This window comes from Puntigrus tetrazona, chromosome 20 (assembly GCF_018831695.1).
Source record: "Puntigrus tetrazona isolate hp1 chromosome 20, ASM1883169v1, whole genome shotgun sequence".
NCBI classification, from domain to species: domain Eukaryota; kingdom Metazoa; phylum Chordata; class Actinopteri; order Cypriniformes; family Cyprinidae; genus Puntigrus; species Puntigrus tetrazona.
Window position 1 is genome coordinate 24860116 of NC_056718.1, and position 15000 is coordinate 24875115.

Below are 15000 nucleotides of genomic sequence, written 5' to 3' on the forward strand. Positions count from 1 at the left end.
TGCTTTTTTTTTTGCGAGTGTTTTCTCTCAGCATGTGGATAAGAGGGGGGAAAAAGTAACTTCAGTTACTTTTTTGAAAACGCAACTCAATGAAAAAGTAATGCGTTACTTTACTAGTTACTTGAAAAAAGTAATCTGATTCGTAACTCGCGTTACTTGTAATGATTTACCTCCAACTACTAACAGATAACTGCATACTCTTGGTGGGTGCGTTAAACATTTAAATCATTAACTAGTGCATACCTTTCTGTCGTAGCCTAACTAGAAAACGCTGTCTCAAAACCTAGTAAGCCTAACTAGGCGGCATCTTGACGTCGCAGAATAGCCCAAAGTTTCTGCAAAACAAGTAAACCCTAAATGCTGTCTGAGTAGGGAGCTCGTGCGCTTTTGAGACACGGTCAAAACATGCTGTCTAGTTAGGCAGCGGTCTGTCTACGCAGTCAGATCTCCAGAAATGCTGTCTATGTGGACAGCATAGCAGGTTTAGCGATGCATGAATAAAAACTGTGTGGTCGGTCAGATTATGAGTATGTCTAAGTAGATGGCATACTGGGTGATGACATGCACGGTTAGGGCGCTCACTGGCCAAAAAAATTGACTGCTTAATCAGATCAGCGAGTTTTGAGACAGCTGTCAAAAGATGTATACATAGACAGCATACTAGGTTTCGAAATGCATGCTCCAAATGATGTCTAGGAAGTCTGTCAACTAGGTTTTAAGACAAATGCATACTAGATTTTTGAGATGCATGACCAAAAAAAGCAAAACAAACAGTTTGGGTAGTCAGTTCTGTAGGGTTTCAGACTTGGAAAATAGTGCACAGTTAGGCAGCATACTAGGTTTTAAGAAATCAGTGACCAAAAGAAATGCTTGGTTTAAGATATGTGGGAAAACAAATGCCTAACAGGCAGCGTATTACATTTGGAGATAGGGTGCTCATTTGGACTGAATTAAGTAACGCATGGCCAAAAAATGAATTAGATTTAGATTAAAAGATTAAGATTTTAAGACACCTTCTCTATACAGCATACTAGGTTTCAAAACGCATGCTTTAGAAAAGCATTTTGGGCTTTTTAAAGGTCAGGTCAGGTTTCGAACATATACCAAATGCTGTCTAGTTAGGCAGCATGCTATGTTGTGAAAACCAAGTGAACTGAAGCATGCATTTCAAAACCTAGTCTGCTGCCTAACTAGACAGCATTTGGTATAGCGCATACCCCCCAAAAAGCTATTTAGGTAGTCTTGGGTTTAACGCGTTTAGATAGGGAGCACGCTACATTTAGAGACGCAAAAGTGTAGCGTTCTAGGATCTGAGACGCGTCGCTGAAGTTCTGTCTCGAGTACACGCTCACCGTCGTCCGAGAACGCGAAGTTCTGCAGGAAGCGCAAGCAGTCGCCGAGACCCGCGAAGAGCGAGAAGCCTCCGCCGAACGGGTTGTCGCGGAAGAACAGCTCGAACACGGCCGGCTCGTTGTGCCTGCCCGCGCGCCAGTACGCGTACGCCATGGTGAACTGGTACAGGTCCGTGAGCAACGGCGGCACCCGGCCGAGCACCGAGCCAGCCTCGCCGCCTTCGCGCGTAGCCATTTTCAGTAGGGCTGTTGCTGTTCCCTGTCAGGTTTCCTTCAGCGCCTCTCTCGTCCCCCTCATGCTCACGTGTAACCGGGTGACCCTTTACACAGTTACATGACTAGTGTTCGGTCTCCGCCCTGCTGCTCTTCACCGTGTTAGTAAACCGGTAAGAGGTCGGTTTGACACTCGGACTAAATGACCTTGCTGATAAAATCAAGACATGAACAGCTCCTCAGACTGTAAATCGTTAACCATTATATGCACTCCATGAATTGGAAAACTGCCTAATTATTAATTAACAAGCGTGCATTTATGGATGATTCTATAATTGAAGGTTAATGTGGTGTCTGAATGCAATATTTTTCAGCTTTTTTATAATATATCTATATCTATCTATCTATCTATCTATCTATATATATATCTATATATATATATATATATATATATATATATATATATATATATATATATATAAAAAGCTGAAAAATATTGCATATATGTATATGTGTATGTACATATGTGTGTGTGTGTGTATATATATATATGTATATATATATGTATATATATATATATATATATATATATATATATATATATATATATATATATATATATATGTGTGTATATATATATATATATATATATATATATATATATATATATATATATATATATATACACATATAAATACACACACACACACACATATATATATATATATATATATATATATATATATATATATATATATATATATATATATATATATAAATAAAATTGTCAACTCTGTTATCGTAGAACTCTGTTACCAAAGTAGAGTAACAGTGCTGACAATAGTGTGAAAGAATTGACAGGCCACTGGACAATTCTTTCAACTCTGGACAAATATTTCAACATTTCTTTTTTTACTGGACATTGCATATGATACATACATGCTCCAAGTGGACAGTCCTACTTTGATGTGTGTGTATGTAAATGTTATCTCAGTTTAGAGTATTGAAATGTCAGACAAGGACTCTATTTATGATTTATTATTTCTGCACTTTGCCCAATTTGTTCGTAACAGAGTTGACACGGTAAAGTCAGTAAAAAGCAATTGTTCGGCTCAACTTTAAACCATATTCTTAGGCCCATAAGCATAGAAGCTAAAGAAACTTATGAGATTTGGATAAAATAAGATGAAAATTGCTCCGTTGCATCGCTAGCTCAATGTTCTGCTTATACGAAACGCATTTGCTCTCAAATAGCTTCAGTTCTGTAGAAAAAAAAAACGTTTACTTAGCATTCGCCCTCAAGTTTTCAATCTTTTGCAAAAGCATCCTTTCGCTCAGTTTTACGAGCTAATGTTTCTCGAAAGGCAAGCAGGGTTGCCAGGTTTTCTCAGCGAAACCCGCTCAATTGCTGCTCAGAATCAGCCCAATCACGTTTGTGTGATTCAAAGCAAGTCAAAGCAGCAGCACAAAAAAACTTTGAAATATTTGTTTTTTTAATTCGCCAAATAAATGGTTTTCCCCACAATATATATATATATATATATATATATATATATATATATATATATATATATATATATATATATAAAATCCATATTCCATCACCTAAAATATTAACTAGAACACTAAACATTTCAGTAATTTAATTCAAATGATTCTCGAACCCGCTCACACTTCCGATCTGAATCAAAAGATTCATGAATCCACTTGGGAGTTCCAAATAGAATCAAATGATTCACAAACCTGCTCCAAGGTTCGGTTAAGGCTAGAAGGGATAAAGCTGTGTATATTGTAATTTTTGTAATTCTGAACACCAGTAATAACTGTATTAGGGGTAGGTACGGTTGACCAAAATTGAATGAGTACAAAATTGTATTACATTGCATGTGGTCATTGAGCAGACGCTTTTGTTCAAAGAGAATTACAAATGAGGCTAATGATGCAAAGAATCAATATCAACAAAAGAGCTATATGCAAGTGCTATGACAAGTCTCAATTTGACAAGTACACTATGAGAATTTATTGCTGGTTGCCCGCCATGCAAATTATTTGCGATGCACAAAAGTGTTCAGTGCCAATCAGTGCCAAGTGCCTAATCTGAATCACGTGATTCTTGGTATGAAGTCCCGATCTGAATCAAATGATTCTTGATTTGAAGTCCCCCATCTGAATCAAATAATTTTTGATATTAAATTCCAGTCTGAATCAAATGATTCTTGATATGAAGTCCAGATCTGAATCAAATAATTCTTGATATATAATGTCCTGATCTGAATCAAGTGATTCTTGATATGAAGTCCAGATCTGAATCAAGTGATTCTTGGTATGAAGTCCCGATCTGAATCAAATGATTCTTGATTTGAAGTCCCCCATCTGAATCAAATAATTTTTGATATTAAATTCCAGTCTGAATCAAATGATTCTTGATATGAAGTCCAGATCTGAATCAAATAATTCTTGATATATAATGTCCTGATCTGAATCAAGTGATTCTTGATATGAAGTCCAGATCTGAATCAAATGATTCTTGATATGAAGTCCAGATCTGAATCAAATAATTCTTGATATATAATGTCCTGATCTGAATCAAGTGATTCTTGATATGAAGTCCAGATCTGAATCAAATGATTCTTGATATGAAGTCCAGATCTGAATCAAATGATTCTTGATATGAAGTCCTGATCTGAATCAAATGATTCTTGATATGAAGTCCAGATCTGAATCAAATAATTCTTGATATATAATGTCCTGATCTGAATCAAGTGATTCTTGATATGAAGTCCAGATCTGAATCAAGTGATTCTTGGTATGAAGTCCCGATCTGAATCAAATGATTCTTGATTTGAAGTCCCCCATCTGAATCAAATAATTTTTGATATTAAATTCCAGTCTGAATCAAATGATTCTTGATATGAAGTCCAGATCTGAATCAAATAATTCTTGATATATAATGTCCTGATCTGAATCAAGTGATTCTTGATATGAAGTCCAGATCTGAATCAAGTGATTCTTGGTATGAAGTCCCGATCTGAATCAAATGATTCTTGATTTGAAGTCCCCCATCTGAATCAAATAATTTTTGATATTAAATTCCAGTCTGAATCAAATGATTCTTGATATGAAGTCCAGATCTGAATCAAATAATTCTTGATATATAATGTCCTGATCTGAATCAAGTGATTCTTGATATGAAGTCCAGATCTGAATCAAGTGATTCTTGGTATGAAGTCCCGATCCGAATCAAATGATTCTTGATTTGAAGTCCCCCATCTGAATCAAATAATTTTTGATATTAAATTCCAGTCTGAATCAAATGATTCTTGATATGAAGTCCAGATCTGAATCAAATAACTCTTGATATATAATGTCCTGATCTGAATCAAGTGATTCTTGATATGAAGTCCAGATCTGAATCAAGTGATTCTTGATTTGAAGTCCTGATCTGAATCAAATGATTCTAGATATATGATATCCTGATCTGAATCAAATGATTGTTGATATGAAGTCTGATCTGAATCAAATGATTCTTGATATGAGGTCCAGATCTGAATCAAATGATTCTTGATATGAAATTCCGATCTGAATCAAATGATTTGCTTTGTAACAGTGAATAATTTTATGATGCAGTGTTTTAACTCATTTGAAGTGTCAAAAAGCTCACCCCTCACTAATCATTGCAATGATTTCGAAACTCGAAAATGAACATCTCTTTAGATCAGTTTTTTTTTGCTAGCTGAATTGCATTAATTATTTCAAAAAGTACTCAGGCAAGCCATAATATAAGACCCAATATATACATTTATTTCAGCAGTGCGTTCAGAATATACATTATACATAAATACACTTCTATCTGTCGGTCGATCGAATCACTGCAGCGTCACACATTCGTCTGTTCGAACAGGAAAATGTTTGGCCAGCTCATTGGTCAGAGTGTGTCGATGACCCGCCCACATGAAATGAGTGGGCGGTCCCGCGCTCTCCTGACCCATGGCGTACTCAAAGTGCGCGCTCAGCTCGATGGCCATCGCTGACCGGACCAATCCCACGCCTCCCCCTCGCTCCGGTCCGGGATGGTACACTCTGCCGCTGACCGGGTGCATGAAGAGAGATTCTGGGCGGAACGGGGTGGTCAGTTTGGCCCCGCCTCCACAGTACGACAGACGCTCCTCTTGCCCCGCCTCCGACAACAGGTGCGTGAAAACAACTGGCCGGTCTTCGCAGCGCAGGAAGTTATGCTCGCGGCCGCAGAGAGAGAGGAAGGGGAAGTCCTGTTCATATCGGCCGCTCTGGTTGACCTTCAGACGGCTGAAGAAGAACACTAAGAAGTGCTGGTCTAACAGAGACAAACACATTGACAATAAGCAAGTGGCTTTGGAGTTTTTTAATACAGTAATGGTGCGGTTGGCCGGTTGATCTGGTTCAGACTGTGCATTCAGTAATGCCTAGTGCTACTCAGCAGTGCCTTGTGAGAAAATGAATAGGAAAACCACCACAATTCAAACAGTATGTTAATAATAAGGCTAAAATATTTAGTTTGAGATGAAAGATACAGAAAACTAAAATTGAAACTATGTGTGTGTATGTATATATATATATATATATATATATATATATATATATATATATATATATATATAATATGTATATATATATATATATATATATATATATATATAAATATATATATATATATATAAAATGTATATATATATATATATATGTATATATATATATATATATATATATATATATATATATATATATATATATATATATATATATATATGTGTGTGTGTATATATATGTACATATATGTACGTTTAAATTCTGAATATTTTATTTTGATTAAAATCTAGTGAAATGCTGTAAACGTCGAAAGTCCGTTTTTTGAAAGTAATTTATTTTATTGTAAATTAATTATTAGATTTACAGCTCGCATGTTTGATATCTTGTGCCATGCGTTATGAATATGAAGATTGTATGTGACAATTCTAATCAGAAAACCGGAATATTGTGCTGTAGGTAATCACTGTGTAAGAAGAGAGACTGGAGATGTTTATATTAATGTTACAGAGACCACATGACCATTCAACAAACTAATGCTGGATATATATGCATCATGCACGTTTGCAGGGATTTCTAAACACCAGAAATACCTTTGAAACAGGTGACAAAGTTCTTCACCTTGGTGTCATCCAGAAACAGCTTAAAAATAGAAATAAGTCATGATTATGGGCATGACGTAAACTGAAATGACAGCCATCTTGTCAGTGGTGTACCTGTCCTTGATGGTCGATGTAGTAGAAATACTCTCTGATTTTGGCCACTGGACTCTGTCCCTGTGTGTATGAGGACACGTCCCTGCTCAACAGCCCCCTCCATTCATTACAGAACAGCCTATTAACAAACCTCATAGCTGCTTCGATTACAGCAGAGCCTCACTGTAATATAAATGCATGGCGGTAAAAATTTGTTGTGTTTGTTTTGTAGGTCCAACGCTCTCTGAGTCCGGGGGAAACAAAAGCGACGCGCATCAGTTCCGCTTTACTGAGACCGAAACGCCGGGTTGCGTGTTTAAACGTTATGGGTTTTTGTGTGTATTTTGATTATGAGGTCTGTTAAACATAGCCAAGTGTACATTTTGTTAGAAAGGAGGTCACGTTGGTATGGTAATGGCAGTGGCGCATTTGTTTGTATTTGAAGTGAGCACTAGATGGCGCTGTTTTGTATTTAATTAGGCATGCGATGTGATTAACATTGGCAAAATGAGCATGATAAAGATTAAAAACATTAGTTCAACGAAACTGTGAAAAAAAAGTTTAATTTAAAAATGCATAAGTGAAAAAAGTGTAACAGGTCTACGTAAATTATAATGTATTATACTATAGTTTTTGTTTTTATTAGGCTGAATTTACATTTTTTATTGGAATTTCCCTATAATCTCTTAATGAAATGTATACGTTATTTATGAACTACGAATTATTATTTATTGTTGTTTATATGCTCGTGAATCATTGCGGGTGTGTGTGTGTGTGTGTGTGTGTGTCCATCTTTCTTTAAAACAATGCCACTTGCATCAATATATAATTAAAATATATAAATATTGCATTCATTAATATGCCCTTACTTTAATAATTTATCTAATGCAATGCCATTTGAACATAGATAGATAGATAGATAGATAGATAGAGAGAGAGAGAGAGAGAGAGAGAGAGATAGATTGATAGAGAGAGAGAGAGAGAGAGAGAGAGAGAGAGAGAGACAGAGAGAGAGAGAGAGAGAGACAGAGAGAGAGAGAGAGAGAGAGAGAGAGAGAGAGAGAGAGAGAGAGAGAGAGAGAGAGACAGACAGACAGATAGATAGATAGACAGATAGATAGATAGATAGAGAGAGAGAGAGAGAGAGAGAGATTGATAAAGAGAGAGAGAGAGAGAGAGAGAGAGAGAGACAGATAGATAGAGAGAGAGAGATAGACAGACAGATAGATAGAGAGAGAGAGAGAGAGAGACAGACAGACAGATAGATAGATAGAGAGAGAGAGACAGATAGATAGAGAGAGAGAGATAGACAGACAGATAGATAGAGAGAGAGAGAGAGAGAGAGAGAGACAGACAGATAGATAGATAGAGAGAGAGAGACAGATAGATAGATAGATAGATAGATAGATAGATAGATAGATAGATAGATAGATAGATAGATAGATAGATTTTTCTCTGTATTTTGCAGGATGCCACACAGCGCGCGCCGGCGTACTCGAGTTGCCATGGCAACCTGCTCTTTTTCAGCCCGCGAGAAGCGCAAGATGACGTCAGGTTGTCGGTGGTGACGGAGACGCGGGCGGACAGCGCGTGCTCCGGATCCTCGTTCACTCGCGTTGACTGCGGCGGCGGCGGAGCCTCCATCACCATGACTGGCGCGCTGTGGATTACTTTCGCTGCGTGTTGAAGCGGGAACGAGAGGCGCCATGGCTGAGAGGTAAACGCGACGCGCGACACACCGAAACGCGGCGATCTATTAGAAACGCGCGAGGCTCGCGACGGTCACCCGGCTGCGCGAGCCTCGGCGGCGTCGTTCGCGTCGGTCTAACGCGATGGGCGCTCGTGTGGCGGTGTGCGTCCCTCCGCTCGGACGCCCTCCACACCCATAAACCGGTGCTCCGGGGCTCCGTTCGTTTTTCAGCCGCTCCTCCGCGGAGACACGGAACGCGTCCCCCCCCACCCCGGGGCGCGCGCACGGCGCGGCGATGCGATGCGAGGACGCGCGGCTTCCTATTTTAAGCAAAATGTCACGAAGGGGGGATGCAGACACCTGCGGCACGCGAGCCGCGCGCGGTGCGTCCTTGTCCGCGAGCCTTCTGGGGTTTAATTATTCATGCTCGGTGCTCAGGAAGTCAGCGATCCATGTGGGAATGTGAAGTGTCATTTTTATTGGAAACCACCCTGTGTTTATCAAACAAAGCATTGGCCATGAAACATGTACAGGGATGGTCAGGGTCCGCGTGCGCTATCATATATATATATATATATATATGTGTGTGTGTGTGTGTGTGTGTGTCATATATATGACCCTGGACCTCAAAATCTTTCATAAGGGTCAGATTTTTTCAATTGAGATCTGAAAGCTGATTAAATAAGCGTTCCATTAACGTGATTTGTTAGGATAGGACATCATTGGATCATTTTGACCCTCACTGTTTATAGTCGTCTTCTTCTACAGATACACCCGTGTGTCTTAACACTGGTTTTGTTCTCGGGGTCAGATATGCGTGCAGGCCTGAGAGGGACGTCGTGAAAAATCACACCCATCCGAAAGGCGTCATTATTATTATTTTGTACCAATCAGAAAACATATTCAGTGGGAAACTCTATCTCTAGTTTTTCAAAAGCCAATCAGATGAATGCGTGAAAAAGCACGCTCCCATAAGACACTGCGATGCATTGATTTTTGCAGGTTAATGCAATCTTAATCTTATTTCTGTGTTTGTTTGCCAGTGTTACGTTTTGTACAGCTGCTTCTGAACTGGTCTAGTCGTATTCTACGCTGTCACAATTAGATTAACAGCTGAATATGATAAGAATATTTATAAGGATGTTTATCATCAAAGATGCGAAGGAAACGCCTGCTCTGAGCTGTGTTTGTGAGACGCGTGTAGTAACGCACAAAGTGATTCAGTTCGTGCATAAATGACTCTTTATTAATTAGTCAAAAACACTCAAAGCAAACCGGTGTAGTCCAGTTTACTTTCTTAATCAAAAACATACAGCACAACCAGTGTAGTCTTATTCACGAGCAAATGATTCTTTTTAATCGGTTCTTTTCAGTGAATCAAAACATACAGCACAACCAGTGTAGTCCAATTCATAAGCAAATGATTCTTTTTAATCGGTTCTTTTAAGTGCATTTAAAAACATACAGCACAACCAATCTAGTCTTATTCACGAGCAAATGATTCTTTTTAATCGGTTCTTTTTAGTGAATCAAAAACATACAGCACAAAAAGTGTAGTCCAATTCACGAGCAAATGATTCTTTTTAATCGGTTCTTTTTAGTGAATCAAAAATATACAGCACAAAAAGTGTAGTCCAATTCACGAGCAAATGATTCTTTTTAATCGGTTCTTTTCAGTGAATCAAAAACATACAACACAACCAATGTAGTCTTATTCACGAGCAAATGATTCTTTTTAATCGGTTCTTTTTAGTGAATCAAAAACATACAGCACAAAAAGTGTAGTCAATTCACGAGCAAATGATTCTTTTTAATCGGTTCTTTTTAGTGAATCAAAACATACAACACAACCAATGTAGTCTTATTCACGAGCAAATGATTCTTTTTAATCGGTTCTTTTTAGTGAATCAAAAACATACAGCACAAAAAGTGTAGTCCAATTCACGAGCAAATGATTCTTTTTAATCGGTTCTTTTCAGTGAATCAAAAACATACAGCACAACCAGTGTAGTCCAATTCATAAGCAAATGATTCTTTTTAATCGGTTCTTTTAAGTGCATTTAAAAACATACAGCACAACCAATCTAGTCTTATTCACGAGCAAATGATTCTTTTTAATCGGTTCTTTTTAGTGAATCAAAAACATACAGCACAAAAAGTGTAGTCCAATTCACGAGCAAATGATTCTTTTTAATCGGTTCTTTTCAGTGAATCAAAAACATACAACACAACCAATGTAGTCTTATTCACGAGCAAATGATTCTTTTTAATCGGTTCTTTTTAGTGAATCAAAAACATACAGCACAAAAAGTGTAGTCCAATTCACGAGGAAATGATTCTTTTTAATCGGTTCTTTTCAGTGAATCAAAAACATACAGCACAACCAGTGTAGTCCAATTCATAAGCAAATGATTCTTTTTAATCGGTTCTTTTTAGTGAATCAAAAACATACAGCACAACCAATGTAGTCTTATTCACGAGCAAATGATTCTTTTTAATCGGTTCTTTTTAGTGAGTCAAAAACATACAGCACAACCAATGTAGTCTTATTCACGAGCAAATGATTCTTTTTAATCGGTTATTTTTAGTGAATCAAAAACATACAGCACAAAAAGTGTAGTCCAATTCACAAGCAAATGATTCTTTTTAATCGGTTCTTTTTAGTGCATTTAAAAACATACAGCACAGCCAGTGTAGTCCAATTCACAAGCAAATGATTCGTTTTAATCGGTTCTTTTTAGTGAATCAAAAACATACAGCACAAAAAGTGTAGTCCAATTCACGAGCAAATGATTCTTTTTAATCGGTTCTTTTTAGTGAATCAAAAACATACAGCACAAAAAGTGTAGTTTTATTCACGAGCAAATGATTCTTTTTAATCGGTTCTTTTTAGTGAATCAAAAACATACAGCACAAAAAGTGTAGTCCAATTCACGAGCAAATGATTCTTTTTAATCGGTTCTTTTAGTGAATCAAAACATACAGCACAAAAAGTGTAGTCCAATTCACGAGCAAATGATTCTTTTTAATCGGTTCTTTTTAGTGAATCAAAAACATACAGCACAAAAAGTGTAGTTTTATTCACGAGCAAATGATTCTTTTTAATCGGTTCTTTTTAGTGAATCAAAAACATACAGCACAAAAAGTGTAGTCCAATTCACGAGCAAATGATTCTTTTTAATCGGTTCTTTTTAGTGAATCAAAAACATACAGCACAGCCAATGTAGTGCCAAACCAATTCATGAACAAATTAGTCTTTCACATTGGTTCATTAGTGAATCTCTTGAATCAGAGCTTTATAGTAAACCAGAAACATACAGTGCAAGCTGTGTAGTCCAATTAACAAACAAATGATTCTTTTTTTTTAAACCAGTCCTTTTAAATGAATCGGAAACATGCTGCACGAACAGTGCAGTCCAATTCACGAACAAACAAATCTTTCAAATCGCTTCTTCGCAGCGAATCAAAACGCTACAGAGCAGTCCGGTTCACCAACAAACGAGTCTTTAATGCTCCGAGCGAGGGAGTATTATCAGCTCTGCGAATCGAAGTGAATCATCCCGAGGCGTGTGGTCGGTGTGTGAGCTCGGGCGTGAGTCACTCTCAGAGTCGGTTCTTTGCTCTGTGGTCGGTGAACGTCATTGTGTTGCGGCCGTGGCATTCAAACACTCAGGTGCTGCTCTCGTCCTGCGGCGGACAACACCTGCCTCTCCTGCTGTGTGTTTTAGTACTCTTCATGAAGTGCCACGCAGAGGAAGAGGGTGCTGTTCAATACGTGAAGAGTTTCTTTGCAAAACTCTCCAACTCTCGAAAATCATGTTTTTTCACTGTGCATTACGATTAATCGTAATCGTAGTTTTTTTTATATTTTGTATATATTTTATCGTTTTCAGTTTAATTTTAGTTTGAGTCATTTTATAATTGTTATTTTTTATTAAAATATTTTGATTTAGCTTTATTTATTAGTACTATACTTATTTGATCTAATAAATATATATATATGTGTATATATATATGTATATATATATATATATGTGTGTATATATGTATATATATATATGTGTATATATGTATATATATGTATATATATATATATATATATATATATATATATATATATATATATATATATATATGTATATATATATATATATATATATATATATATATATATATATATATGTGTGTATATATGTGTGTATATATGTATATATATGTATATATATATATATATATATATATATATATATATATATATATATATATATATATATATATTATTATTATTATTATTATTATATTTTCAGTATTTTTTTAGCTCAATATTATTTGGCAAAAACACTGCACTTTAGCGATAGTTTATTTATTTCAATATTTCAATTTTCCGTTCTAATGCAAGTCATTTCAATACCTCAACTTCATTCTAAGTTTGCTTCACATCTAATGTTCGCATTCGCATTTTATTTTATTCATATTTATTTCAAACGGACTAACTCCAAGCTCTGATCCGTTCCACACATTTATTTACGTTTTCATTTCGCTTTAATGCGGCGGGTTAAATATCTGTTTGTCTCGGTTGCCATTTAAAAATACTCTCGTTTTAATTTTCGCAACTCCAGCGTTATTTCCAACAGCAGGTGTACGTCGCTCACGTATTTTCGTTTTATTTGTGTATTTAAATGCCGCCCTATTTTAATGAACGAGAGCTGCTTTTAATTGTTTAATGCGTGCGGCACAGAAACCGGAAAGCGGTTTAATTGCATGATTTATTGCACAACGGCAGCAGCAAAGACGCAACGCTTTCTGTGTAGAAGCTTTTGAGGAAGGAGTTGGCGATGACTTGATTACCCGGCGTGCCAGAAGAGCTGTTGTAGTGATCGGCTCGCCAGCGGCACACACACAATGCCGTTTCAATTGATCTGCCCTCGTGAACAGGCTCGACCGACCCATAATGCAGTGTGTTCGAGCAGCGCTGCAGAAGCTGCACGTGGTTCGTGGGTCGCTTCCAGGTTTTATTTATTTGGATGTTAAGCGGTCTCGGCGCTCGTGATATAAAGCGGTGGCTTACCGAGACGTGTCGCCGTAAAACGATGGTAACACGCGGTGTTTTACAGATGATTCTGGTCATCGTAACAACGCCGCTATTGAGTCGAAGCGCCTGGGCAAGGTCAAAGGAAAGCACTCCATCACACTAATGATGTTTAAATAGACCGGCCTTTTACATGCTCATCTGTAATGCATGGATTATGGATCAGCGTATGAGATATTAAACCAAACGAAAAATTCTTTTTTTTTATAGTAAAGGAAGGCCAGGAAGCGTATTAGAGGATGATGGACTGACTTTTTGTAGTTTATGGGTTATTGGTAAATCTCACGAAAGCGGCAGAGAAATGAGCAGGATATATTTCGCCCAATATTAAAAGATGGGGAAAAAAAAGATATAGAAAAACAAAAATATTTATAAAAAAAAAAAATATATATATATATATATATATATATATATATATATATATATATATATATATATATATATAAATAAATAAATAAATAAATAAATATATATATATATATATATATATATATATATTTTTTTTTTTTTTTTTATGAAAATTATAAACTTTCTTTAAATATTTATAAAATGAATAAAAAAAGTAAAAAAAAAAAAAAAAGAAGTTGGAGTTGGAGTTAAGAATGTGTATAATTTTTCATAAAAAAAAAAAAATATATATATATATATATATATATATATATATATATATATATATATATATATATATATATATATATATATATATATATATATATATATATATATATATATATATATATATATATATTTTTTTTTTTTTTTTTTTATGAAAATTATACACATTCTTAACTCCAACCTACACAAATTCTTGTTAATGTAATGCAGTAATAACAATGCATTATAATATTTTATAAACACAATTTTGCACGTATTGTTTGCATATACACTACCGCTCAAAACTTTGGAAACAGTAAGATTTGTAATATTTATTAAAAGATGTTTCTTATGTCCCTCAAGTCTGCGTTCACGTGATCCAAAAAAATACAGGAAAAAAACAATATTGCGAAATATTTTTACCATTTAAAATATCGGGTTTCTATTTTAATCTACTTTAAATTTTTATTTATTTCTGTGACGCGAAGCAGACTTTCCATCAGCACATGATCCTTCGGAAATCATTCTAATATGCTCATTTGTTATCAGAATTATTAATGATAATAATGGAAACTGCAATGGTTTTTTTCACAATTCTCTGATGACTAAAAATGTATTAAAAATGTAAATCTTTTATTATTTTTTAAAATAAAATGTCACTATTACAGAATGCTTTTTTACTTCATATTTTATTATTATTATTATTATTATTGCATTACAGTAATACAATTTTGACAGTGAATATGCATAACTTTCGCAGCGCATAACGCCTTAATGGTTTTAAATCAAGTATAATATTTTTTT

At 35.7% G+C, this 15000-nt stretch overlaps 3 protein-coding genes across 3 annotated transcripts in view; 1 reads left to right on the forward strand and 2 right to left on the reverse strand.

Moving 5' to 3' along the window:
• The window catches only part of naprt (nicotinate phosphoribosyltransferase), a 9372-nt gene extending 7647 nt beyond the window's left edge, over positions 1-1725 (reverse strand). The window contains exon 1 of the mRNA XM_043220235.1: positions 1353-1725. Within this exon, the coding sequence (XP_043076170.1) occupies positions 1353-1587 (235 nt within the window). The 5' untranslated portion in view covers positions 1588-1725. The remainder of the gene's footprint in view (positions 1-1352) is intronic.
• Positions 1726-5343: 3618 nt separating this feature from the next.
• Positions 5344-7063, reverse strand: c20h8orf82 (chromosome 20 C8orf82 homolog). Its single transcript, XM_043220236.1, has 3 exons — positions 6845-7063; positions 6722-6770; positions 5344-5898 (listed from the first exon to the last, which is right to left on the reverse strand). The coding sequence occupies exons 1-3, from the start codon at positions 6977-6979 to the stop codon at positions 5432-5434; spliced, it is 651 nt and encodes a 216-aa protein (XP_043076171.1). The 5' UTR covers positions 6980-7063; the 3' UTR covers positions 5344-5431.
• A 1312-nt stretch (positions 7064-8375) lies between these two features.
• The window catches only part of arhgap39 (Rho GTPase activating protein 39), a 46796-nt gene continuing 40171 nt past the window's right edge, over positions 8376-15000 (forward strand). The window contains exon 1 of the mRNA XM_043220503.1: positions 8376-8540. Coding sequence (XP_043076438.1) covers positions 8530-8540 — 11 coding nt within the window. The 5' untranslated portion in view covers positions 8376-8529. The remainder of the gene's footprint in view (positions 8541-15000) is intronic.